At 37.6% G+C, this 27,508-nt stretch overlaps 4 protein-coding genes across 5 annotated transcripts; 2 read left to right on the top strand and 2 right to left on the bottom strand.

Moving 5' to 3' along the window:
• Positions 1 to 1,017: 1,017 nt before the first annotated feature.
• On the bottom strand, positions 1,018 to 3,948 carry LOC126782695 (isocitrate dehydrogenase [NAD] regulatory subunit 1, mitochondrial). Of its 2 annotated transcripts, none has more exons than XM_050507995.1 (4): positions 3,325 to 3,948; positions 2,931 to 3,158; positions 1,720 to 1,798; positions 1,018 to 1,546 (listed from the first exon to the last, which is right to left on the bottom strand). In XM_050507995.1, exons 1-4 carry the CDS (start codon positions 3,850 to 3,852, stop codon positions 1,272 to 1,274), a joined length of 1,110 nt encoding a protein of 369 aa, XP_050363952.1. In that variant the 5' UTR covers positions 3,853 to 3,948; the 3' UTR covers positions 1,018 to 1,271. The 2 variants fall into 2 exon arrangements, with proteins under 2 accessions (XP_050363952.1, XP_050363951.1); XM_050507994.1 differs by having other exon boundaries at positions 2,931 to 3,170; positions 3,325 to 3,942.
• Positions 3,949 to 4,772: 824 nt separating this feature from the next.
• On the bottom strand, positions 4,773 to 7,323 carry LOC126782674 (SEC1 family transport protein SLY1). Its single transcript, XM_050507971.1, has 2 exons — positions 7,184 to 7,323; positions 4,773 to 6,859 (listed from the first exon to the last, which is right to left on the bottom strand). The coding sequence occupies exons 1-2, from the start codon at positions 7,212 to 7,214 to the stop codon at positions 5,034 to 5,036; spliced, it is 1,857 nt and encodes a 618-aa protein (XP_050363928.1). The 5' UTR covers positions 7,215 to 7,323; the 3' UTR covers positions 4,773 to 5,033.
• Positions 7,324 to 7,530: 207 nt separating this feature from the next.
• LOC126784041 (uncharacterized) lies at positions 7,531 to 9,347 on the top strand. The gene is made up of 6 exons (XM_050509546.1): positions 7,531 to 7,615; positions 7,712 to 7,792; positions 8,089 to 8,208; positions 8,390 to 8,452; positions 8,614 to 8,738; positions 9,119 to 9,347. Exons 1-6 carry the CDS (start codon positions 7,544 to 7,546, stop codon positions 9,345 to 9,347), a joined length of 690 nt encoding a protein of 229 aa, XP_050365503.1. The 5' UTR covers positions 7,531 to 7,543.
• An 11,018-nt stretch (positions 9,348 to 20,365) lies between these two features.
• On the top strand, positions 20,366 to 25,981 carry LOC126781986 (protein LAZ1). The gene is made up of 9 exons (XM_050507126.1): positions 20,366 to 20,459; positions 21,083 to 21,341; positions 21,445 to 21,501; positions 22,301 to 22,409; positions 23,284 to 23,468; positions 23,571 to 23,659; positions 24,296 to 24,557; positions 24,894 to 25,145; positions 25,410 to 25,981. Exons 2-9 carry the CDS (start codon positions 21,189 to 21,191, stop codon positions 25,764 to 25,766), a joined length of 1,464 nt encoding a protein of 487 aa, XP_050363083.1. The 5' UTR covers positions 20,366 to 20,459; positions 21,083 to 21,188; the 3' UTR covers positions 25,767 to 25,981.
• The last annotated feature ends 1,527 nt before the right edge of the window (positions 25,982 to 27,508 follow it).

Raw genomic sequence — 27,508 nt, forward strand, 5'->3', positions numbered from 1 at the left:
TAAAGTTATGTTAGCCCTAGTGAAATATATGTTAACCCGAACCTACTAGCTATTGTGACAAACCCAATATGCTGGCCCATTGTCCAAGCCCAAAATACTCCACCCAGACCCGCCGTAAGGTCCAGCCGAGATCCTCCGCCGACCCAAATCGGAGCTGTGCAATTTCCGGCGGACGAACTTGCTCTTCCACCATAGTGATTAACAAATTGAAATCAAGGGGTCGTCGCTTGGAGATGGTACGGCCACACCTGCCTTTGTCGCCGCATGAACAAAGATCGGTGGAGTCCGACCTACAGTTGCAAGAGTTTAGCGCCTCGATCCAAGCTCTCAGATGGTGAATTCAGATCGCCAATGGAGCCTCTATCGCCGCTCAGCCAAGGGAGGAGTCCTGTTGCCTTAATCGATCCAACAAGGACAGAAACAAAAATCAAATTCCCCACCGTCGTACAGAACTCGGAGCCGCGGACGTGCCCTGCCTGAGGAAGAGCGTTGTCGCCTTCGTTCACCGCAGGCTTCACCCTGCCTGAGCAAGAGTGTTGCCGCCTCCACGAAAACCCTAAAAGGGCTTCGAGTCACAGTACCGAGAAAGACGGAGCTATTGAGGATAATCCAACCTTGGTTGTTAAAAAAAAAAATGGTCTATTGTAGATTAACTTATTGTTTTTAAAGTGTCTTCCAGTTCTTCTATGTTCATAAAAGCTCTGAAGAAAGTGTACGAAAAACAATTCTGTACATTAGTGATTGGGAAAGAACCTTAAATACATATATTGATATATAGATTCATTCAAAAGAATGTAAAATTGCGTACAATAGCATGTAAAAATGATGCAATAGATAATCCAGAAAAATGGAACAATATCTCTTACTCTCGTCTGTTAACACTAGCCAAAATCTTGAAAATTGTTTAATTATTGCAAACTAATTCCTAATGATGTACTAACTGTAAGAGACAATAAAGACAATCCAATCTCAGACAAGATACTCCAATCCAAATAGAACAATCTAAAACCCAGGCCACATGAAAACTAAGAAATAAGATTAGAAATGGGTTACATTTGTCTTGTCGGGAAGGAAGAAAATCAAAGGTTGAATCTTTATTACTGCATGACTATAAGTATCCTTTCCAATTATTCCCAAAAAGGGGAAAAATAATAACGTTGCATTTTGACAGATGTAGGATAATACACTACACGAAATCATGTGTGACACTGGGTAAACAATTGCATGAAGTATATAGCCAAAATAAACTCGATAGACAAGTTAGCAATCAATCAGTCCAGATTCGAAATAACAGCGTCAACCACCTCTTGGGTTGTGCTCACTCCTCCAAGATCTTTTGTACGGTACTTGCCTTCTGAAATTACACGTTTCACCGCTGTTTCAAGTCGATCAGCAAATGAGGGAAACTGAAGATGCCTCAACATCATGGCTGATGACAGGAGCAATGCAACTGGATTGGCTGTCTTTTGCTCCCATAACTTTTCATTTCCTACATTACCTGCTGAAGCACCTTGCTCAAAAACAGCATGATCAGCACCCACATTTCCTGCAATTTACCAAACACCTAATCAGACACAACTAAAAGATACCGACCAGACAAACGAACTAGATTTTGAGCAATGACCTCATGCAATTGATCACAAATCAAAATGGCACTTATATACGTTACAGGGAATGAAAAAGTACATAAAACTTGACTTTGTTAATAATGTTTTGTACCTCCAGGCATGACGCCAGTGCCTCCAGCAATACCAGCTGCTGTATTTGCTACTAGATTTCCGTAAAGATTAGGAGTGACCTACAAGACATCAAAGAATCTTCGTCAAGAGATGGGGACATATAATACCAAAGTATTAAACAACCATTGAATTCACTGAACAGCAGAAACGTACATATCTATTTTGATCAAGTACCCTGTCTATATTAATTGTACTCCTTTAAGTTGGATGAGAGTGAGAGGACTTTTGGTACACAAAAAAAACATATTTTGGAGCATGCTCATAACTCGTAAACTGAGTAAAAAATGTCGTGGTAGCAAAACACATTGAACAGAGGAAAGCCAGAGCTTAGTGTCAGAGAACCAACCAAACATGACACTATCTTAACACTACACGACCTAGAAGGGGCACTAATCCGGTTATATGTTTCTAACCTCACGTCCCCAAGTCAAAGCACAAAGACAATCTCAAACAATACCAAACAGCTTCATCCTGAAAACCTGAACTAAATGGAGTATGAGTTGACATAAAGAAAAGCTGAAGACAACTTCAGAACCAGACGCACAGGCTTTTGATCCCAGTTAAAACAACAGAAAGTGAAATAGAATTGCATATTAGAAAACAAGGTAAGTGACGACCGTTTTAGTAAAGTCATGTTTGGTTTTTGTTCCTGTACATGAAGTTCTGTACATATGGACCTTTTCACTTGATTGCGTCCCAATCGACCTTAGTTGCCCTTTCCTATTTTAAATATACTTTTATCTCAAAGAAGGGACTTCTCATTACAACATGGTGAACATACTATAAAAATTTCATCCAATGCTTGGCCACTGGCATCAGACTGTTAAAGTACACTCTCAAGTATTAACAAGTCATCACTAGTTGACAACAGAAACACTTGAAAGAACTGCTCAGAAGCTAAAACTGTGGCTGAGCGATAGAAATTCTAGGTCTATTATGCACTACCACCCTGAAAAGCCTCAACTACAAGTAACTTCCTACTCAGCGTAAAGAATCTTCCCCAACCACCAGTCTGCCTAAGCCTATGCAAGATCTTCAGCAGCTAGAGCTCAGATGCTTCAAGTACACTTGGTATGGAGAATAACATGTTTTGACAGTTTAAATGATAAATACGTTTCATGCCAAAGCATTTCAACAACCATGACAAGAAATGCAATCGCTAATATTCATATATGAACTGAGCTCGCATACCATAACATCAAACTGCTCAGGCTTTGAAACAAGCTGCATACAGCAATTATCCACAATAATCTCATTATACTTGATACTTGGATACTTTGTCGCAACTTCACGGCAAGACTCCAAGAACAAACCATCCGCAAGCTTCATGATGTTGGCTTTGTGCACGGCAGTCACCTTCTTCCTGTTATTCAAGTATGCATACTCAAACGCATACTTTGCTATCCGTTCCGAGCAGAACTTTGTGATCACCTAGCAAAACCACTCAATCAGAGCCATAAATAAATAAATAAATAAAAACAAACACATTCTTCCACAACAAAAATCACCATCCACATCTACAATTTAACCTTCACATAGTAAACAATCGACGGTTAAAAAAGAGACAAAAGCAGAGGACCTTTACCTTGAGGCTCTCTACGACGCCGGGAACGACCTCGTGCTCGAGGCCGGCGTACTCGCCCTCGGTGTTCTCTCTGATCACAACAATGTCCACGTTCTCGTGGCGCGTGGGGAGTCCAGGGAGATTGAAACAATTGACCAGCGACGCGTAAAGATCAAGCTCTTTCCTCAGCTGCATATTAAGCGAGCTCACGCCGCCGCCGACCGGAGTCTTCATACCGCCCTTAATACAGACCTTGTTCTTCCGGATCGAGTCCATGACCTCCGGCGGGACGCGGTTCATGTCGCCGTGGACGTCGTAGCGCTCGAAGAACACCGGCGCGTGCATCGCCTCCATGACCTGCTCGACGGCGTTGGTGACGAGAGGGCCGATCCCGTCGCCGGGGATGAGAGTGACGCAGCGGGGGGTGCCGTCGCCGGGTCGGGGCATGTAGGTGACGGATCGGGTGTTCGGGTCGGGTTTGGGGTGGAAGGAGGAGAGAGTGGGGCGGTGGGAGAGCTGCTTGAGGATGGGGAGAGTTCGACGGGCCATCGGAGCTAGGGTTTGGAGGTTTCCGAGTCCGACGGGGAGGTGTCCTTTGGGTTTTAGTGAAGGGTCGTCGACTTTTGCAGAGAAGAAGAGTTGAACTTTGATAGGTGTAAGCTGGGGAGGGAATCATAAAAGTGAGCGAAGTTGGAGGACTTGTTTGCAAATATTCTGGAGCCTAATTTCTCTCCTTCTGCCCTTCTGGACACCCTGGTTCACACCTGCTCGAACATCCAGGGTTAGTAAATACTAAATAGTAATATTTTACTTCATCGACTTAAATAGATTAGTCATTGACCACTTGCCTTTGGACATGCCGCAAATCGTGAGTCGTGAGAACTGATAAAAAAAATTGTCGCCGATGTAATCTATCGATATTGTACCGTAGACAAAATAATGGTCAGAAAAATGATTCTGATCGTGATTCTCACAATGGCTAACTGTAGAGTCGAAGATCACAAAAATAATCATCTCACAAGCATTGGCTAGACTAGTTATTATGATGCCTTCATTTGAAGTAAAAATGAAAAGGTCATGTTGAATGGCTTAAATGACTAGATACCGAGTACTTGATTGTGTTCATCCAGCAAGACCCAGAAACTCATTTACAGAGTAAAACCAAGCACAAAAATTTGTCTATGCTGATATCAATGATCATGATGACCTACAAGGAGCAAGATCGACTTCTGCAAATAGTTCAAGATTGTGAAACATTCCTAAACTTCTTGTTATCTGGTAAAACCAAGTTGAGACTTTGGAATCCAATATAATGCATATCTTGATAAGAATCCCAAAGTTCAGCTTTGGGGTACATCAATAAGGTAAAACTTGTAATATCTTTCCGACCATAGGAAATCTTCCACGGATGTTATCAGATTAACAAAAACTTCTACATGCTAAAGCAGTTACGAAAGATCCGGCTCCTGTATAACAAAATATGAACTTAAATAGACTCTTCATGGTGATCAGAGATAATATGATGTCAATCAAAGTCGCATATGAAGCCACCATGCTGGCACCACAAAATACAAAAAGGAAAATTTGATAAAAAGAACCACAAAACGTAACAGTCCCTGCTAACTATTTCAAACTATGCAGAAAATTATACATTTTCACCCACCACGATTTCTTCACTTCTCATAATGGCTTTATTTCATGCGTTGTGTGCGCGAATTGCAGGACAAATGTTACTGAGTTGGAGCAGCAACAGGGGCACCACCCAATCCCATTTTTTGACCCAAAATAGCAAGCTGATCCACAAACTCCTCTCCTGTGAGTATTTCTGTTGTTCCATAGATAACATGCCTTGTAGTAGGCTGTTGACGCTGTACAAGCTCTTGCAGGCTCCCATACTCCACATAATTGCCACCCCCAACCATGAACACTATAGCCTCTTTAAAAGATCCTTTAAATTGGTTGCTTCCCAAACTTGACTTCGGAACACGAGGATCAAACATTTTGTAAGATTCTACTTCTGGATTTGGCTTTCCCTCCATCAAAGCCTCCACTGTCCTAGTTAATGCCAGCTGCCTATCACTAGATAACAAGTTTTTCACACCTGCTGTCACGGCACTTATTGACTGCCCATAGAGCTTCTCTGCCCAATCAACTATGTTGTTTCTGCTAGCAGAATTTGCTGATGCCAATGAGACATTCAGCGACTTGATCTTCTTCACATACTGAAAAGCACGGGTATCAACCTCACATTCCCTGAGGGCTGCTTCCACTAATTCAACTTCTCCCTGGTTAATGCTTTCTGATGAAATGAGATACATGATAGCGAACCGGAGTTTATCCATCTTAGTTCCTTTCCCTTTAAGTGCGCCCAAAAGTTCTTTTTGATCAATGCCCCCTCTGGCCATCATGTCATACTCCTTGTTGGCAAAAGCATCAAGCGACCTCTCCTTAATCTCACCCAACAACACTGTTGCAATATTTGTGTGCTTATCAATTACCTGCTTCCTTGCAGTCAACTCAGGTAAGGAGTTAACTGCACTCATCAAATGTTTTGTGTTTCCAATCACATCTGTCCCATCAAACTCAGTCCCGTCACTTCCGCCGGTCCTTCTATTTACCTCATCAACATCCTTCTTATACTTGCTCAATTGGCTTTCAATCTCACCTGCTACTTCAGGAAATGCTAGAGACCAATTTGCTGCCCAAAATGGGTCTGAGCTATCCAATTCATATGACTTCATCCCGCCTTTTTCCCCTTGCACATTCAACCTATTAAGCCTCAACCCAAGAACATCATGCACCAATGGTTGATACCTAAAATCATGCTGTATCCCCACAGACAACTCGAAGTTACGATCAAATAGACACAATATTGGGCGCTGGAAGGAGGTTGTCCTCCCTTCTGTTAACAAATTGTTCTTTACACCCAAGTGGTCACGCAGCTTCTGATCCAATGCCGACGCTACCATCTCAGCAGGTCCACCACGTGGACAACTGATGATTGGCACAACACCAAGAGTGGCCAAAACACAGAACAACCCACCAACAATCTTCTCAATAATCTCCTCAATCTCACGGTCCCCTGCCGATGGATCATTCAACTGAACATAACTAGACTTCTGTGCCAAAGAAAACAAATTATCCTCCAGTGTCACAAAATCCAGATACTGATCATGCACCTTGGAAATCCGATGTATCGAATCTGAATTCACAGCCCCAGAAGCCAGTTCCGTCAGAAGTGCACGGGGAATCGAGGACGAGAAATTGAGATGGAAGCTATCATATAGCAGCTTGGACGTGTCGGCAACGATTCGCTGCACATTGGCAAGGGTGGGTTGGACAAAGTAGATCGCAGGCACATCAGCGACAGAGTCTCGGTCCTTATCAATAAGGTGATAAAGAGTCACACCGTGCTTTCGAAGATCCTTAACATGGATCAGTGGGGAGAGAATGTTCTGGCAATGCCTATCATAGATCAACATCCTATAAACGTCGTCGTTTACCATACCCGTCGCAGTCACAGGTTGGTTCAGATTCAGCATACGAGCAATACATTCTGAATCAATAAAGTACATATCAAAATCAAAATCTCACACCAAAATCACAAAATTAAGCGAATATATACAATTTAATTGCGCAATTAACCAATCAAATCCTCCATTAAACTACAGAAGCTTCAAGTTCAGAGACTGAAATTGCAGATCACATTCAATCTAAGCGCGTAGAATTTCATAAGCTCGAAAGTTAATTCCACTACAAATTTCTTAGGGTTTTCTGAGATTTATAAATTGAGATTCTGATTTATTCCAGTAATTTAATTTACTACAATTCGGTGAAGAAATGGATCTAGAGAAACTAGAACGAGCAAGAGAGCAAGTACCTGTTTGCCGTTGCCGGAGATTGAAAGCCATCGCCGTGAAATCTACCTCCTTCTTCCTCAAACAGCCACAGACTCGGGTCTACGATTTTCAAAGAGCTCTCCCAATTTTCTTTGTTTTTTGGGGTCGAAAAAGAGCTCTGCAAATTTTGCCGGTCGAGTTTGGTATATATAATTATAGACTTCACTCCTCTGCGGCAGGGTCTATATTAAAGTTCGTCACGCAACCAAGGAAAACAGGAGACGTTTAAAATTTTTAATTGGTTGACTCGCTAGGACAGTCTCCGTAGTTTAAAGGAGCACGAAGCGGAGTTGGGAGTTTGGGGGCGTTGGCCTTTGGGAATGGAGACGACGTCGTTTGGGATGAACAGGTACTGGATACTGAGGCACGGCAAGAGCATTCCTAATGAGAAAGGCCTAATCGTCTCCTCCATGGTTCTTCTTCCTTTATCAAATCTTGTTTTATTCATTTGCTATTTGGTCCTATGTTTATCGAATATTTTGTATTTTTGACACTGGAATCTCATCCAGGAAAATGGGGCGCGCCCGGAGTATCAATTGGCGCCGGAAGGTGCTGATCAAGCTAAAGCCGCCGGGGAGTTGTTCCGAAAGGTACGATTTATTTGGTCAAATTTCAGTTTATTCACTTTATTGAGCTCAATATTTAGCCCTAAACAGCAATGTCAGTTAAAAAATGTGACATTTAATTTGTGGTAGAAAATTTGTTAGGGTAGGAGAGAAAGATGGATGTCGTAGAGTGCGTAAATGAATACATACTGCTGATATTGGTTGCTGTTTAAGCATTTTGATCAGTGTTGTTTCTTAAGAGTTATATTGGTGTACTGAGTTTAAGCATTGTAGCATTTGATGAGGAAGGTCAGTAGATAAATGGTAACAAATCTCTGTAGGACAACAGCGTGCCAATTGAAATTGTTCGCATTCGTTATTCTCCATTTTCGAGAACAAAACAGACTGCGGAAGTTGTTGCATCTGTATTGAATATTCAGTTTGAGGGTGCTCAATGTAAGGTGAGCTGGTCTCTGCCAGTCTGTCATTTGTGTATGTAGAAAGGCCACTGAGAAAGAGTTGGATTAGTTTCTAGTTTATGCAAGTTTGTTTGGGTCTATACTGATTATAATTTCAAATTCCAAGAATTAGCTTTTAACCACTGAATTAGGCACTGATTTTGAAGTGCATAATTCTGGGCAGGTTATGAAAAACCTCCGGGAACGCTTCTTTGGTCCTTCATATGAGCTCAAGTCACATGATAAAGTAAGTAACCATTAGCAGGTAATCGTGTATATAGTTTTCCCAGTGATTAAAGTGGCAGATGACAAGCTTCTTTTGTGGCCAATTGATGATGAACTGGAGCTTCTGACTTACTATCTCCTTCCTGATGAGGCTATATTAATTTTCTTTAGTTTTGCTGGCAGTATCACGAAATATGGGCTATTGATGAGATAGATCCACTCATCAAGCCAGAAGGAGGAGAAATTGTTGATGACGTTGCATCTAGACTTGTAGAAGTTATAGCAAACATGGAATCACAATTTCAAGGGTAACTTTTTTCTGTAAATTTAGATTGTATTTGTTTTCAAAATAATTGTACGAGCATCTGTTTTGGTTCTTCTAAGGGCCCTTCTAATTGGTCCCAGAACTGGGCATCTCTGGTAAAGAAACTGCAAAAGACTGCAAAATTTGAAGTGTTTTACATTGCATTTAATCAGACATAGTGGCATTGCAGACATGTCTTTGAAACATTTACTATGTACTTGGGTAAAGTCTTTTGTAGTTAATTTCATGGTTATTTTCAGTTTCCATTGAATTTTAGACCAATGATTTTCCATTGAATTCTAAACCAATGATGCAAAAGCTGTTGTGATTCTTGATGGATAATATTATGCATGTTAATGTGTTGTGTTCATATTCATTATGCAGCTGCACAATCTTGCTTGTTAGTCATGGCGATACCCTACAAATCTTGCAGACAATATTGAATTCTGCTAAGCCTGACGCAGGATCCACCTGTCATGACCTGACTTCAAGAATTCAAGCAGCAAGAACACTTTCCATCTTGTCACAGCACCGGAAATTTTCCTTGCTTACTGCAGAGCTTCGAGCAGTTATTTACCTCAGTATTACAAAGCGTACATGTCTGAAATTCTGAATATGTGCTACAGTATTATCTTTTCACTTAGTGATTATTACTGATATTAACAAGGGCGAATGCAATCTAAATATTGAATCATTGAATTTCACAGGACTTGAGTTATATTTCGTATTCTTCATTACTCAATAATTCTGAGTTCTGTTTGATTGATGCCCTATTTAGTGCACGGAATTCTTTTGGCAGAAAAAACATATGATACTGGTTTTAGTTAATAGCAAAAGGATATGTTTCACAAAATTAACAATAATGGCAGGGCATCATACTTGAGTAGCTAGCTCCCTATAGGAGCGTTGGAGCATCCCACACAGACACTCCCAAATCTGAAGGCACTGCTGGCACTTGAAACATTTCCATTAAAGAGCAAAATTCTCAAACAAGTCTCCATCTCTAGCTCTATCATAAGCCTGGAACCGTTTCCAGATATGTTAGCACATGTACATCATCCAAATAGAAGACGTCCATACATTACATAATTTACTTCATCTCCATACACTATCTCCAACGCCTTCATTATCAACCTCATTGCCTTCCCATTCGATTCTAAAGCCTTCCGAGTTTACATCGTTGTGTTCCCCAATACTGTCACGGATGCTCATCCGGGGTAGAATTAATCTAAAAAATTATTTGGACCTGCGACACTTTCATACAACAGACCTGATAAAACGTAAGAGGTGCCTCACATCCTCTCCTTTGTTATAATCTTATAGAGTTATAGACTAACTTCAATGCTAAAACACAAGTGCGAGCTGTAATTCTTCCATCAATCTATAAAGTTACCCGGTTAGGAACAAGCAGAACTTCTTCTCCCTGTAGAGTAGTTTTATATAAAAGACGAAAGAAGTTTATGTAAAAGGAAGGGATAAGGACAGAGAAACCAACACAGGATGATGTAAAAATATCAAATTACTACTCAAATTTAACTCATCCACTGGGGTTGGTTTTTGTCAAATTTGACAATGCCCACTTAGCAGTCAAATTCCAAATTGACACAAACCTTTTGTCTACTCTATTAGAGATGCTCCAAGTGTGAAAAAATTGGATAACAAATTTATACCACAAAAAAATGAGCTTGAATGTATAATAGTGTTGGTCTGTATTTATAGAAATTTCATAAAAATTTCAATTTTTCCATTTTAATTTTTTGTGTGTAATTCATCTGAATTAATACTCTATTAATTATATAGTACTTATGATGAAATAAAAACCAAATGCTATTAATTTTGAGACATTAGATTGGCTTTTAAATTGAAATTTATAGTCCTAATTAGGCTATTTGATTTGATCCCACAATAAATTTGGGTTGGCGCGGATGTGGGATAGGAAAACCTGGGTTATCAAATGTTAAGCTTGAGGCATACCCAGATTAACAAATGTTGATGCAACCCATGGGTGGAAGATAAATATTTTTGGGTTTAATTATCAAGTGACTTAGGACAACGAAGGTTAACATTTTCACACGAGTGAACTTGCTCTGATGTGTGAAATATATCCATTTAGATCCAACTCTACCATAAGCATGCATGCTCATGTAAGTAATTATAGTGATCAAGAAGAAGATGTACTTTTGAAGGGGATCCCCTTGGACTAGTTTAGCAATATTCAAGCCTTGTCACGAACATCGAAAAAGAGCTAGGGGTACTGTTTTTTTTCTTTTTCATTTATTATAACATGCAAGATATTGGGTATTTGGGTATGTAGAGTATATATAGTGGCGATAACGCTGGAACATTCAAGTTTGATCATAAACTTTATATTTGGTTTTTACACAATGGAATATAAGAAATTTTATCGTTCTTAATACTTTTTACAAACATATTTTTGGTTGAGATGGAAGTATATTATAAAAAAATAATTAAAAAAAAAAGAAAAAGAAAAATTTAGCAAAATACACCAAAAAGCATTTGAACCCGGGTTAATTACAAACTTGAACATAAGAGCTTCGCTACAGCGTGAAGTATGAAAAGAATGCTTTATAATTCAAAGCTTTTAAAATATATTAAACAATTCACGTGATTAAAAAAATAGTAAGATGGGTGCACTCGTCACACGTATGGTAGCTTATCTATACTTTTATAACCAGAAGAGAGTTTGTCAAATCAAAACACATGTGAAAATACGTATAAGTCTCTATATCATATATTAATTTAAAATTATATTTAATATTAAGAGGATAAAATGAAAAAACAAAAATAAATAAATAAAAATGAAAATTTGTTTTCTTTTGCAGATAACTTCAATGTGTTGTAACCACTTCACTATCTCCCCACTATTATGTAGTAAATACATATTTATTCTGGAAAACAAATTATTTACCACACCCATCGTGTGTGTATTTTTCTAATATAACAAAACCTTAACTAAATCTCATCCGCGTCATTTCAAAAAAAAACAAACCTTATTTCAACTTTTCATTCAAGAAAACAAACCTTACAAAATGACATAGCAACTTAGAATGAGTGTCGAGAACCTACTGATTACAATTGTCATTATCGTAATGATTCTTGCATGTATAATCCATTATTCTCTGCAGCATGGTAGAGTTTACAGGAAGAGACAACCGGCACTAGCCAACCCATAAGTAAAATTATGGTAGCCACAGAAACAAGAAGATAGTTTTTTTCGTAGGTAGATTATAGTCAGTGGACAAAAATTGACAAAAAGCGACAATTATGTGGTAAAGAAATCGACATAAATCTATGAAGTGTGGTATTTTCAAAAGTCAGTGGACTTTTCTAGAATTTTTGGGTCAGGGTTAAACGAACACTCTAGGTTACTGGACTAATGGTCAAGTTGTGAACTGCGCAATAAAATTTTCAAAAAGACTACGCAAAAAAAAATTGAAGAAGAAAGAAATAAATACAGCGAAAAAAAGAATGGCCACACTCATTTCAGGTTGGAGACAAATTGGGGAAGAAGATGGGTTGTAGTAAGCCTTTTTATTTTATTTTTTGTAATTAAATGAATAATATGATGTCTTGTGGAGCTCTGCATTTTGACAATATCATTAATTCAGCTTGGGCTAGTTGGTTTGGTATAAATTCAGTTACCAAAAAAACCATATTGTTGGTACTTAACCTCTTTCACAACAATCAATTCGGTTCTGATTTGGTTGATAATAATATTGTTATAAACCAAATTGGGTTGGATCTATATAAGAATGCACGCATACTGTTTTTCTTTTTAAGGAGAAACAAAAATTTATGTTAGATCATTAACCAAAAGAAGTATTGTTGTGTTCTACCCGTCGATGATTTCCACATTCACATCAACAAATTTTAGAGATAAATGAGATTTATGCAATGATACGGTGAGAGAGCTGGAAGCATGAGAGTTTAGGAGAGAGATGATTACATGATTTTGGGTAACGACTAAAGGTAATTTGGGTGATAGCTTAACTTTGCATTTATGGAGTAAAAAAAAAAAAAAAATCTTTTTCAACACTTGTTTGCGTTATTTAATGACATATCATATGCCTTTTTGGTGCGACAGATTTGGTAATTGATTTGTAGGACTCTTATCATTTTTTCTCAATGTATTAATTATTCACTAGGCCAATTATACCTTCTGGCGACATATATGTTGTGTCGCTGGAGAAAATTCAAATATGTCGCCTAGTAGTCTGTCACCGTTATAGCTATAAGGCGACATATAATATATGTCGCTTTACAGCAACATATGAGAAAAAAGTCTTATGTCGCCTGATATTCATTCCAGCGATAGATATTATATGTCGTCTGATAGCTATAACGTCGACATGCTACTAGGCGACATGTTTGAATTTTCAATATGAGGCGACATATTTGAAACCCTCTTTTTGCTGTTTAATTAGGTATTCTTATGACATATAAAAGTCGTTATAATTCTTCTGAAATAACAAATATTAGTCGTGATATTTGATATAAGCGACATATAACCTCCCATGTAACACTTTTTTCATATATATGTCGGCTGAGTATTAGTATAGCATCATTTAACATCTTATTTGTTTTCATATGTGTTGTTGTTGCACTCTTGAGACGTCATATGTTTTGTTCTTTTGTGTTATCTTTTGTATCAAAAAGCCAATGGATATCAAAAGGTTTGTATTACTTCTATGCAGTTGAAATTACACATATATGTTGTCTCTGCCTCTTTAAGATAACACATTCCAAATAGAATATTGCTTGCATGCAGTTTCATAAAAACATGAGAATCAATCATCATAAAAGCACCATAAAATTCTTTCTAATAGTAGTTTACATTCCATGGTATATATTATCCTTACAACACAAAAGCGTCATAAAGTACTACAAGTAGCAGTTGTACACAAAAGGTAACAAACTAAACAACTTGCACATACATCAAATTAAAATAGCTCGCAAAAGATGCAACCCCGGCCATGTCCAAATTTAACTTGCAGATCGATGCTTACAATGCATCTCTAACTACTTATAGCGAGCTCCTACTGATTACCGCACATACTTGTTATCTTTGAAATTGAAAACATACTTTGCCCACTCTGCCCGTAAACCATCAATATCCTCTATAGTGTGATAGTTATTTTTCCGAACCAGCCACTGCAATTAAGAACAACAAAACATATTTATATATGTGCAGTCCCTATCCAGAGTGAAGTTCCAATTTTGGCACACTTTTCGGTCAAATTTTTTCACCATAAGCGATTCAATATTTAGGTATGTTATTCAAGATCATCTCTACAAAGTTTCATCCAATTTGACAATGGTTTGAGCTTTCAAAATTGAGATTTACACCAACGGTTCACGTTGAACAGTTTTAATTCATTTATTGATTTGATGTAATTTCAATACCTTAACGATGTCCGAATTAGATAAAATTTTGTAGAGATGATCTTGAATAGCATACCTAAATATTGAATCACTTATGGTGAAAAAATTTGACCGAAAAGTGTGCTAAAATTGGAACTTCACTATGTAATTTCAGAGTGAAGCTTCACTCTGAATAGAGACTGTATATATATATATATATATATATATATATATATATATATATTAGCTAAGCTGCATGTATATCACAACTGAATCAGTTTAAAGAGAATATGTCAAGGATCAATGATTATCAATACACTATATTACCTTATCAGGTCAGTCTTGGTTTTTATCCTCCACAATCTCATTCACGTAAAGCATCATGAAATCCCACATGACTTTTCACCCACCTGCTCCGGAATTCCCTGCATTTATTAGAAGTCAATTACATTACCAACAGTACATTTATGGATTCCAAGAAGAGATTTCATGTGTGAGGAAGTGAAATCTAATTCCCAAGCATTTACAAAAACAACAATCCAATCAACTGAGTAATTCAGAGAGATATTTACCACAAAATAACACAACTTTCATGAGAAATTAGTTTCATTACTTAAAATATTAATCAGCTACAAAGTATCAACTATAAATTGTAGAAATACCATGGAATAAAAGCAAGGGAGGATTAAAGATCAAGAAGGGCACACTTACTGCACAATTTCTCCACATAATATCCTTGCGGCATTTTTTAGAATGACGTTTACTTTTCCCATTATGATGGAGCTTCAAAATCAAAACAGTACAATGTCATCAAAATAAATCATGCAATCTCACATATATGTGCTTACTAATGCATGTAAAAAGAGTTGAAGAGATTCACTTACTGATTTACGAATTTTTTCCAATCAGGCGTGGAAACATCTAGATGCCTCTTTGCTGGATCCATGTGGTACAAAACTTCTTTAGTGGGGTTAACTAATGTTAAGATCCAATGAGACCTAACAAAATACAAAGGAATAATCAATACCAATTCATTCAGCGAATCCATAAAGCTGGAAGTACAATATAAGCACAAGGAGTGGGCATAGCCTTTACAACAAAAGCATTCACTAAAATATCAATAAAGCTTGAATAAAGTTGAGTAAAGCTTGCTTATCCTGCGTTAAATAGAACCAAATAAATTTGGCAAACCTTCCCTCTTTTATAAGCTTCCGAAAACGAACGAGATATTTCCTCCGAGTTCCCACAACCCTTTACTCCTACCGTAAAAGGGTCCACAAAGCTGATCATATCAGCCATGTTCGAGTTCTTCAATTTCTCATAAAGCCAGCTGCATGTAAACACATAAAATAACAATATTGCAATTATAGACTTTTATCATGTAAAATAGCTGCTAATTAATCACAAGGTTAGGTGGTAGATGATAAAATGCACGAAAATCGCCTAAGCATGTATTATCAGAACCGTACCTTAGAATAAGCTGAAAAAGTGTGTACAACCCAGTTCCTAGGCCAAGCAACAAATTATCAATCGCTTCCTTGACAAGTGCAATGTCATCTCCAATAGAAACCGGTAACAGGGCATCTAGGTCATGAATTTTGGTGATTGACAATTGAACGTTGGATGCGGCCAATGGAACACTATGGACAATTTGGGCGGTCGACTCATCATCCACTTTTAACATAGTTCCCTTAGCCACTATGTTTTTCAATGAATCAACCACTAGTTCTCACCTCTGTTGTAGTCCTAGAAGGTCATTGTGCTCATCACCCTACCATCAAATGTAACAATTAAGAAATTTTTATCATCAGTATTAATGCTTCAAGAGAAAAAAAAAAGTAAGTTAGAGAGGATTAATTATCAGAACCACCTCTTCCACGTCATTATCTTCATTTCCTATTACATGAACCTCCTCTAGCTCTAACTTCTTCTTGACAAATTTGTCAACTTCATTCTGAACAAGAGTACCAGCCTTTTCAAGAGCTCGAGAACAACTTCCCTGCCCAGATCCTACTTCAGCAACTGGTGTCATCACAATTTTGGGTGACTTAATCGTTTCCCCATGAATTTCAGCTTCTAATGCGCGTAATCTTGCAAACAGTGCTTTATTTTCTTTGTTCCATTATGATTTTGCTTCAACGATGATGTTTTATTTCACCTCTTCCATTATTTGCCTCACACTTGCTCGAACAGACTCGGCTGAACCCAACTTAGTGTGTTCAGGCAGATTCCAACATACTTCTGGCTTCACAAAACCCCTAACACCTCTCACCCTTTCAGGATACTCCAGGGTTTCCAAGGCCAAAGTTAGAATATCCATAGGTCCTTCACACTTTGTTTTTCCTTTGTCCTCTTCCCACTTCAATTCATCTTGAAAAAATGAATAACAAGACGTAGTAGTTAGAATATCCATAAATGTTGTGAAATAGCTACCAATCTTCATAAAAAACCGGACTACAATCCTCTCTGCCTTTCTCTGTATAAGTGACGATGAGTAGTTGCCTTCCGCGTCTTGCCTAGCTAATTTCCATACTATTTTCCTCCTCTTCAACTCTTCAACATGTATATTATCCACCTATATACATAAATAAGCACCCCTCCTCATTGTTGCAGATAGCGCTAAACAAAGCAAAATTAGACTATATAGAGTAAATAGGTTTAGATTAATAAACTATTGTTTGCTTATTCTTTAGCCGCTTCTCATTTTTTGCAAATCTTGGATTTTCCCGCTTCAACAATTCCATATTTTCACTGAACATCAAAAACACAAAGTTCAACAATTTAAATTGAAGAACAATAACAAAAATGGACTTAGTTATGAACTTTGGATAATTATAACTCAAAAACTTACATGAGATAAGGCTGCACCTCTTCAGTATTTTGCAATATACACAGATGTGCTTGATGCATCTCCTTGCCATATATGGATATCATTGTAGGAGTTGATAAGGGATTGGAGGCATTACGAACTTCTGGTTTGGAACTTTCAGGAATTCTGGCAGTAGAAACATCACTAAGCATATGCTCAACACACAACTCAACTGCCTCTTCGACAATATAACACTCAGCTATGCATCCCTCGGGATGCCTTCGATTTCTGACCCACCCTTTAAACACTTTCATGTACCTCTCAAAGGGGTACATCCATAAAAAAAAAATACAGGACCACAGAGCTGAACTTCTCTCACAAGATGCATAGTTAAGTGGATCATAATGTCGAAAAAGGAAGGCGGGAAGTACTTCTCTAGTTATCAAACTGTCACCACTAAATCTTGTTGCATTTTCTCTAGCTTCCCAATGTCGATCACCTTAGCACAAATTGCCTTAAAATAAAAGGCAGGAGCGAATAATGACATATCTTACTAGTTTCTCAAGAATAGAACGTAAAGAAACGGGAATAAGAATATGCAAGATAGTGTGACAATCATGTGACTTGAGTCCAGAAAGTTTCAGCTCCTCCTTAGACACAAGATTCCTCACATTTGAAGAAAATCCAGTTGGAACTTTCATTTCGAAGAAAGAACTACAAAACACTTTTTTTTTCCTTCAACATCAAGTTCTAATTGGCCAAAGGTAATTTATTCCTTTTCGCATCGGCTTGAGGGTGCAAACCAGGCCTAATCTTCATCTCCTTCATGTCTAAACGAGCTACAAGGCCATCCTATGTCTTCCCTTGAATGTTTAGTAGAGTACCATGAATTGCCTCAACATTGTTCTTCTCAACATGTATGACATCGAGAATGTGTTAGACTAGAACATACATCCAGTACTCAAATTGAAAGAAAAACATACTTCTTCTTCCAGCAAGGTCTGGGTTGGTCTTTACCACACTTCATAAGGGGTTTGCTTTTCCCAAACTCAACAATCAGACCATGTACTCTAGCCAACACCTCCTCTCCGGTCAATGGTACGGGAGCAAGGTTTTCCTCTATAGTGTTGTCAAATGCAGTTGCTTGCCTCCTATAAGGATGATGTCTAGGTAGGAACTGACGATGCCTCATGTAAGCCTGTTTCTTGCCTTTCTTTAACCTATGAGGTTTGGTTTGGTCAAGGCATATTGGACATGCATTGTATCCTTTAATCACACTACCAAACAAGTTCCCATATGCGGGAAAGTCATTGATAGTCCAAAGAAGCATCACTCTCAGATTAAAGTACTCCCCTCTATGTGCATCAAATACTCCGTCAACTCCATCCCACAACATCTTCAAATCGTCTACTAAGGGCTGCAAGTAGACATCGATGTCATTATCGGGATGCTTCAGTCCTGATTTTAACAAAGTCAACATCATAAACTTCCTCTTTATATAAAGCCATGGAGGAAGGTTATATGTGACCAATATAATCGGCCCAACACGAATACTTCCTAGAAAGAGAAATATGAGGGTTAAACCCGTCCGAAGACAACACTAATCTAAGGTTCCTAGGCTCCTCACTGAAATCAGGATAATTTCTGGTCTAATACTCCCTAAGTAGGGGAATCAGCTAGGTGCCTCAGCAACCCATCTTTTTTTCTAACCCAGTCATGCCATTGCGCTCAAAGGCCACAATAGTCCTCAGAGGCTCAAAGCCATCCTATGCGCCATTGTGCTAAAAGCCCGCATTCGCCCTCAGAGGCTCAAAGCCGTCCTACGCGCCATTGTGCTCAAAGAATGCATTCACCCTCAGAGGCTCAACCGTCCTACGGGCCCTTGCGCTCAAAGATCGCATTAGCCTCAAAGGCTTAGAGCCATCCTACGTGCCACTGAGCTCAAAGGCCGCATTTGTCCTCAGAGGCTCAAAGCCGTCCTACGCGCCTTTGTGCTCAAAGACCGCAACATTTTTTCCGACATACAACCGCCCTAACCAGGCAGGGCGCACAACGAAAATACCCTTCACACTTCGCAACGAGTATGAGCCATTCCTTAACTGGGGAGTGGGGGACTATGGGTGGTGCCCAGTGTCCCCGCGCAGCGCTGATTATGCCAAAACACTCATTTTAACTCACCAGCCAAGAAATGACCGCTTAGACTGGGAACTTGGGGGGACTTGTTGGCATGGGCTCATGCCTAACCGCAATTAGCACTGTGAACAGTACAGGTAGGCCCAAGTACAGCCCAAGCCCGCTACGCAGGCCTCAAACCAACCACGTCAGCTACGTGACGGGCTACGCCACGGCCAAAACCCAGTGCAAAGAAAGCTCCAAAGAGCACCTTAAAGTGGAACAAGTCCCACATCGGGAAATGGATGCCTGCCTTTGCTTGGCTCGTCTATTTAAGGGCTAAGCCCCTTACTATTTAAGGTAAGTGATCTGAACCCCATACTGTTGCTCTGTATAAATTACTACTCATCTGACTAGGCATCGGAGAGTTGAAGACCACGCTACCGTAGTCTTCGCTCTGACGAGCTATTATTGCTTGTGATAAGAAGGATCACGAGAACACGTGGTGATGATCACATTCGAATAGTGGTGTTTATTAATCCATGGCAGTACACTACATTAACAAGTAGAAATTCAGTTTACGTGGGAAGTTATCTTCCCCACTCCTATTCAGTTGAAACATTGTTGAAGAGGGTGCCGTTCCAAAAGCTTATCTCCTCTTCAATTACACAAAAGTTCCTCGTTGTCGTCCTTTGTTTTTTTATCGGCCTTTATTTTCCTCCCAGTCCTTTTGCTTCGATTCCTCTTTGTTATGTCTTGGAGATTCGATTTTTCCTTTTACCTAATTGTGAAGGGCACCATTGTAGAATGAATGACAAAGTTAACAATGGTGATGAGGAGAAGAAGAAGCTTCACCCACACAATCGGAAATCTATGGATAACGTGTCATCCTCTTCAGGTTTGTAATCAATTTTACATTGTGCTCTATTTCTTTGCGTTTTAGTATATGCCATAGCTAAGCTAATTCATTGATTGATATTTTTGGGTGTTTTGGTTAGACATAATGTGATTGATATTTCTGATTTTGGCTTATGTTTAACTCATGCGAAGATTATTTCATTGGTGAATTGGTGTTATGTTACTCTTATTTAGTTGCAAGATTGTTTCTTTTAGAAAGCTTTCGTAGGTAATATTTACAACAGATGCAACAGAAAGAAGAATGTATTCGTTAAATATATTTTCGCAAATAAATAAATACATGCGCGAGCGCGGCCCTACGTACGGGGAGGCTAATAAATTATAACATAACTATAATAAAACGAAAGTTTATTTATTGGGGTACAATTGCACAAAGTCACGTGGTGCGTGCGTGGCTATTCATGTGATGGGTTCTATTCTCTCTGGGTTTTCGCCTTTTTGATTTTTCGTGGTCAGACGAGAGGCTTTGTCAACTTCTGGCCAACTCCACGAAGCTGAAGCTCTGTAAGTGTTTTCCTCCATTCTTATGTTGATCGGATTCGGATGTTTTTCCGGCAATTCTTAATTCTGTAATTTTTGTGTCTGGTTGCTGATCAAGCGTGTTGGAATCTTAGTTCAATTACTTGGTTTAGTTAGTATATTTTGACTTCCATTATCCAAGTAAATGAGATCTTTTGGCTTACGGGTGATTAATTCTAATTGGCATCTCTTCCTCAACTAGTTATACCCAGAATACTAAGACTACCCATTAAATCCCTTGATCAATATTGCTAGTTCTGGCGGTCAATACCATCAAAGACCTAAGCTTTATATGAACCCACCTCACCCACACACGCATTTTCAATGCCCACTAACCTCCTGCTACTCCACACTGTTTTTCAGTGAAGACTTCACACAAGCAACACTCTTACTCTTATTGCAAGATTGAAACTGGCCAATTGGGACCTTTGTGTGTGTGTGTGTGTGTGTTTTTTTGTTTGTTTGTTTGTTGTGGGTACTTGTATTTAGGGCGTTTGCGTTTCACTGTCAGCTCTCTGTCTTTGTGCTTTGCCTGAATTTAAGTACTTCAAATTTAATGTAATTTGTAAGCCTCAGTTGCACTTGGTACTGATCATCCGTGTGAACAGGTCCACGCTCGTGGTGATTCAGCACCTAATGTATATTTTTGAATTGAGAGCACCATTATGCTGGCACTATTTGAGAAAATAAGCCACTTAGAAGAAGACGTAGCTGATGAAGATCGCACCAATCTTTGATCTCACTATCCGGTTGGCCTACACAACACCTACATGGGCAAGTCTAAGTTGTGGCGTCTTTGTACTCATCACTCTTACGCTTTCAATCTATCTTCTCTTTGAGCACCTTTCAGCATACAAGAATCCTGAGGTATCAATCAGCTGTTGGGACAAATTTATGTATAAAATGTGCGTTGGCATTTATTTTTGTTGCTGATCTATATTTTACAACTTGATTTGCATTTAACTTCCAGGAACAAAAGTTTTTAATTGGTGTCATCCTCATGGTTCCATGCTATGCAGTAGAATCAGTAAGCTATTTTCGCTCTCTATTCTTTTTGTAGATATGAGTGTTTATGTGTCTTATAGAATCTGGCAGAATCTCGAACTGCTTATCATTGTATAATGGTATCTTGTTACCTTTTTTTTTTATACAAATAATCACTAAAGACACAAAGGGGTACGAGACTGAAAGTAGGGATAAGAGAATATGAAAGATGAGGAAAAGAAAGGGTGGGAATTTTTCATGCATCCCGTGTGTTAGTTGCTGCAACGTGAACCTTAAGTTAGATAACATTTTGTTGTTTATTGTGGATGTAGACCTTGACTTCAAGATTCACCGACATAAGATTAAAATTACTGTTAACCCTTTAATTTAATTAAAAACTCTATAAACATGCAGTTTGTTTGACAATTAACTATGCATCACTATACTTAATGATAAAAAAATTTCCATTGAAACTGAGGGTTGAAAGGGAAGAGACAGAGAAGAGAATATATAGGGAAATAAGTTTTCAAAAGACAAAACTCAGGGTGGGGGAGACCATGGTGTACATGTGCGTGCATGTAGTTCTTGTGAAAGATAATCTTTCTATAAAAATTTGGTTGCTTAATTTGCATGTGACAGTTGTTGTAGAAAATTTGTTAATTTAACAATTTGAAAACCTTCTCTTGCTTAGCTTTTCATTTTCTTTTGTATTACTCTGGAAGTGATATGCAAATTATAAACTTTGATAGTTCGTGTTCCTTATTTTTTTCTTGCTTATGTCTTTTTCTATGTTAAGTTTTAAAGCTATGCTATCTACTTTCTAACATAGTTTTGGTTGACAGTTAGTGTCATTGGTGAACCCATCAATCAGCGTTGATTGCGCAATTTTACGGGATTGTTACGAATCTTTTGCCATGTATTGCTTTGGAAGATACCTGGTGGCATGTTTAGGTATGGCATTTTATGAAATATTAAGCAGACTTTCTACCAATAATGGGTAGAAACTTCATTACATAAAAAAAAGGGTAATTGAGATCAGACATTTGATGCTGGGTTGTAGCCTTTTTGCGAGCTGTTAAATATACATATACATAATAAGACCATTTTTATATGAAATTTCATGATAACTTGCAGAATCTTTAGCTAGCATCATAATTCAACATTTGATGGATCTGAAATTCTCACCATAAATATACTATTTATTTGAAGCTCAAGTTGACATTTTGGCACTGGGCTATGGATATTTCACACATTGTATGTGGAGTTTCATATATTGCAGGAGCTTGATCTGATATTCTCTCTAGAACTTATGGGTTTCCATAATTGCAATAATTAAATGATTTTAGTTTTAGTGAATCTCGATTTCATGCACTCTATAAGAATTTGAAATGTGTGTTTTGTACATGTAGAGCATGTTAATAATTATTCAATTCATAAAAATCGATTCCTTGATGTTGTCAAGACCGCACTGTTCATGCACCAGTATGATGCATCATTCTGCAATCTGAAAGATGCTATTTCTCATTCAATGAGGTCTGCATGTTGGCAGATGCATGCACATATAACTACTATCGTACACACCAAAACTTTACACCATAATATACAATGTTTAAGTTTAAATGGTTCTGCCAGTTATATTATTTGTTTATCGAAGTTATCTTTTGTGCTAGTCTTTTCATCGTATCTAAATGTTTGATGTGTTAATGGAGCAACCGATGATCATTTTTTGTATAGTTACAATTTTGTAATTCTCTTGTAGTCACATAAACTTAAATACTGTACTTCTCATATTTATTTCCTGTCTACATTTTTTATACTTCTGAAGGCGGGGAAGAAAGGACAATCGAGTTTATGGAAAGACAAGGACGAGCAAGTTATAAGACTCCTCTGTTAGTTGACATCTCTGGAGAGGGAACTGTCACACATCCTTTTCCAATGAACTTAATCTTAAAACCTTGGAAACTTGGTCAAGGGTTTTACCAACTTGTCAAATTCGGAATCGTTCAGTATGTATGTGTGGCATCTCTTTTGAAAAGCTACTACATGATGCTATTTCTTTCATTTACTTTCATTTACCGTAGATAAAGTAAATCCCTTTTTATCCTCTGGCAGATGATTACCAAGTCTCTCAGTGCCATTTTAGCAGTTATCCTTGAAGCTTTTGGGATATACTGTGATGGAGAATTTAAGTGGGGATGTGGGTAAGACAACCTTAAACTATCGCATTTGGTATTTTTCAAGTAATTGTCATTTAAAATTAACATGATAAATTTGTGATTTTGCAAAAAAAAAAAAAAAAAGGTTAAAACCATCAGATGCTGATTTTTTTCATGGAGTTCTCATATGTTGATTGATCAAGATTCTGTTAGATTTTTTGATGTGTTGTAATTGCTCTGTGGGACTTGCAGAATATGGATATAAGTTTTATCATAGACTTTAAATTCAGTAGACTTTAGTGTCGGACATATTTTCACATTTCTCAGGCCTGTTTGTAATGTGGATGTGTTTGTCGTTGATGAATTGGGCTGATATTGGTTATGCAAACTCACTTAAGTAGTGTGTGTATTTAAAAAAAAAAATATAAAGACCCAGACCTTTTCTTATCTATCCTTTTTATTTATATTGTATGTACCAAATTTTTATTTTTCCTTTCTCCTGTAGAATGGGCCACAGGTTTGACTTATGTTGTAGCTTGTGGATGTTGTTCATTTATGTTTTATACTAGTATACATTCTTTCTTATGTATCCCTGATATTTTGACTATTTTGATGTCCTTGTAAATGTCCTAAAACTAAACTCACAAAGTAAACTTATGGCCTACTATCTTTTCTTTGTAGGTATCCTTATATTGCAGTGGTTCTAAATTTTAGTCAATCATGGGCTTTGTACTGTCTAGTTCAGTTTTACACTGTTACAAAAGATGAACTAGCTCATATAAAGCCATTATACAAGTTTCTGACTTTTAAGTCAATTGTGTTCTTGACGTGGTGGCAAGGTGTGGCAATTGCTCTTCTGTATGCTCTTGGTTTGTTCAAAAGTCCTATAGCTCAAGGCTTACAGTTTAAGTCAAGTGTCCAAGACTTCATCATTTGTATCGAGGTATTCTTTCATAGGGTAAATCAATTTATATGCCATTTCAGCACCAGTCATGCTCTGTGTCTGTAGTCATTTACTATGAGTCCCTTAAATTAAAGTTCTAGACCTCTGAGATTTTTTCGAATGTTTTTTTTTTCTTCTCTTGGAGAGTATTTTTGTTTTTTGACAGTAAACCTTAAATAAGAATAAGTGGACTTGGCTTTGAATGCCCATGATAAATAGGATAAATTTCACCTACTAGCATCTGCATTACACCATCTTTATGATGTACATGGTTGTGTGGATCATTTTTGTAGAACACATGAAATCTTAATAATGCTATATATTTGTTTTGCACAGATGGGCATTGCTTCAGTTGTTCACCTGTATGTTTTCCCTGCAAAGCCTTATGAACTGATGGGAGATCGCTTCCCTGGGAGTGTCTCAGTACTTGGAGACTATGTATCAGCTGACTGTCCTTTGGATCCCGATGAAGTAAGGGACAGTGAACGTCCGACAAAGCTACGCCTTCCCACTCCTGACATTGATGTTAGGAGCGGAATGACCATAAGAGAAAGTGTTCGGGATGTTTTTATCGGTGGTGGGGGATATGTAAGTTAGCTTTTCTTCTTCCCATTATTATCATAAATTACTGTGGGGATATAGAACTGTAGTAACTGCTGTTCATAAGTTAAAAAAAAGTGTTTACCTTTAATCTCTGATATTTTTCAAAATGTTGAATTAAAAGCAAGTTAGCAAATTGGTAATATGAAAGCAGTCAACTGTTCCAATTTTTTTTCCCTTTTCTTTTCTCAGTTTTCTGAATATCCTTGTGTGTAATTTTACATATAAATGTGGTCATTGCTTCTGATACAGATTGTTAGCGATGTGAAGTTTACAGTTACGCAGGCAGTTGAGCCTGTAGAGAAGGGGTTCACAAGGTTCAATGAGAAGCTACACAAGATCTCTCAAAACATTAAGAAACATGACAAGGAGAAAAGGAAAACAAAGGATGACAGTTGTATTTCCACATCGTCACCTGTAGGGAAGGTCATTCGTGGGATAGATGACCCTCTCTTGAATGGAAGTATGAGTGATAGTGGTGTATCAAGGGTAAAGAAGCATCCCCGAAAATCAGGTTATACAAGTGCAGAAAGCGGTGGAGAGAGCAGCAGTGACCAAAGTTATGGTGGATATCAGGTCAGGGGCCGTAGATGGGTCACGAAAGATTGACGGGAAGAGATGATCCCAGTTTTTTCATCAAGATTGGGAGAGGAAAGATGTCTGCCCTTTGTCCTGTGAGAAATTTTGGGGTTATTTTTGCTGGAGGGTTAAAATTTGTAAATGTCTACGCAGAGAAAACATTTTATTTAGGTTGATGTAATTTATACAGTAACCGAAAAATGATGTAACACCATATATATATGAAGTTTAGAAGTTTACATGAACATTTTGGAAATCTATCATTATAATCCGGCCTGGCGTAAGTGCCGAACAAGTCGATTCCCTCATGCATTAGAACTATAAATTCAATACGTACACGTAAAATCGCCTTCTTGTATGAATCGGCCAACCACATGCATTATAAATATGTTGATTTAGCCATCTATAAAGATTGATCAAAATTGAGAGATTACTGATTTGTAGACAAACGAAAATGCTCTTGACATTTCCAACATTGAGATTGAGTCAGATTCTGTCATTTTGATTAATCTTCTTCAGAGATCTGATCTTTTTCTTCATCCCCTTGGCTCTCTTATCAGTTATCACTGGTTGCCACCACCTCTTATCTTCTATAGACATTCCTAAAATCAGTCATCTATTTAGAGTGCAATATGACTGCGGATTCCCTCGCTAAGAATAACATTGAGCATGCTCCTGGTTTGATCAAGTTCTCCATTCTCCCTGTTCATGCTATTAATGCCTTCCTTGATGATCTGAGTAGTGTTACAAGCAAGGACTAAAATATCGACAAGAACGAAAATATCGAAAATATCGACGGAAATATCGAGGGTCCAAAAATTGGAAATATCGACGGAAATATCGGGAAAATATCGATTTTAAAAAATAATTGAGTAAATTGATGGAAATTTAAATAAAAACATGGAAATTTTGAATGAAATTTTGAGAGATGTTTATTTGATCAATTATCTACTATATTTCATAAGAAATTATTATATAACTATTAGTCTATAATGAGTTATAGTAATTTAAGGTAAAACAATCGTCGAGAATTATTACAAATTTATTTTAATGGCTGGGAACCCAAAGGGAAATTAGGCCATCACGCCTTATATACATATGATACATTAAATATAAAATTACATAAGTGATTTAGAACCACATAGATGATCTATGAGGTACAAATTAGAACTTAATAATATTAATATACTTACCAACAAGGAAGAAAAGAGAATATCAACAAAGCTTCACTCACTAATATATTTGGAATTTGATGCTAATATATTTAGAACTTGAAATAGAATAGAGTTGAGTAATGATGCAAGTGTGCAACCAAGGACTAACATCCTAATATATTTATAGTATTATAAAGTTTTAATTTGAAAAATAGTTAAAAATTGAATTGTAGGTAAATAATTGTAGGTAAATAATGTGATGAAGTTAGTTGGGATTGGACATATAACCAATTTTCTTTGTTTATCAAATTTATTACACATACAATATATATTATAAAGTGTCAAAATATAACACAAATTGACTTAGTAGAGTTGGCTAAGTGATTCATTTTCTATTGAGGTGAACATGGTTCGATTCCCCTCAACAACAAGTTAGGTTTTATTTGAATTTTATTTCTAACATAGAATGAAATATATATTAAAAATAGTCATATAGAACAATAACTATGCTTAGTAGAGTTAGCTACACATCTTTGCTTGCAAATGAATGACCACGGTTCGATTCCCCTCAAACTCAAATTGAGTTTTAATTTCTGGTGGCGACACGTGGCGGAAGGA

Source organism: Argentina anserina, chromosome 2 (genome assembly GCF_933775445.1).
Source record: "Argentina anserina chromosome 2, drPotAnse1.1, whole genome shotgun sequence".
In the NCBI taxonomy this organism is placed as follows: domain Eukaryota; kingdom Viridiplantae; phylum Streptophyta; class Magnoliopsida; order Rosales; family Rosaceae; genus Argentina; species Argentina anserina.

Coding starts and splice junctions, on each gene's coding strand:
- LOC126782695 (XM_050507994.1), bottom strand. CDS start 3,852: ATGGCCCGTCGAACTCTCCCCATCCTCAAGCAGCTCTCCCACCGCCCC. Junction 3,171..3,324: donor GCGTCGTAGAGAGCCTCAAG/GTAAAGGTCCTC, acceptor TGGTTTTGCTAG/GTGATCACAAAGTTCTGCTC. Junction 1,799..2,930: donor CTGAGCAGTTTGATGTTATG/GTATGCGAGCTC, acceptor GATGTCTTGTAG/GTCACTCCTAATCTTTACGG.
- LOC126782674 (XM_050507971.1), bottom strand. CDS start 7,214: ATGGCTTTCAATCTCCGGCAACGGCAAACAG. Junction 6,860..7,183: donor TCTCCGGCAACGGCAAACAG/GTACTTGCTCTC, acceptor TTATTGATTCAG/AATGTATTGCTCGTATGCTG.
- LOC126784041 (XM_050509546.1), top strand. CDS start 7,544: ATGAACAGGTACTGGATACTGAGGCACGGCAAGAGCATTCCTAATGAG. Junction 7,616..7,711: donor GCCTAATCGTCTCCTCCATG/GTTCTTCTTCCT, acceptor AATCTCATCCAG/GAAAATGGGGCGCGCCCGGA. Junction 7,793..8,088: donor CCGGGGAGTTGTTCCGAAAG/GTACGATTTATT, acceptor AAATCTCTGTAG/GACAACAGCGTGCCAATTGA.
- LOC126781986 (XM_050507126.1), top strand. CDS start 21,189: ATGAAGATCGCACCAATCTTTGATCTCACTATCCGGTTGGCCTACACA. Junction 23,660..24,295: donor GAATTTAAGTGGGGATGTGG/GTAAGACAACCT, acceptor TTTTCTTTGTAG/GTATCCTTATATTGCAGTGG. Junction 25,146..25,409: donor TTATCGGTGGTGGGGGATAT/GTAAGTTAGCTT, acceptor CTTCTGATACAG/ATTGTTAGCGATGTGAAGTT.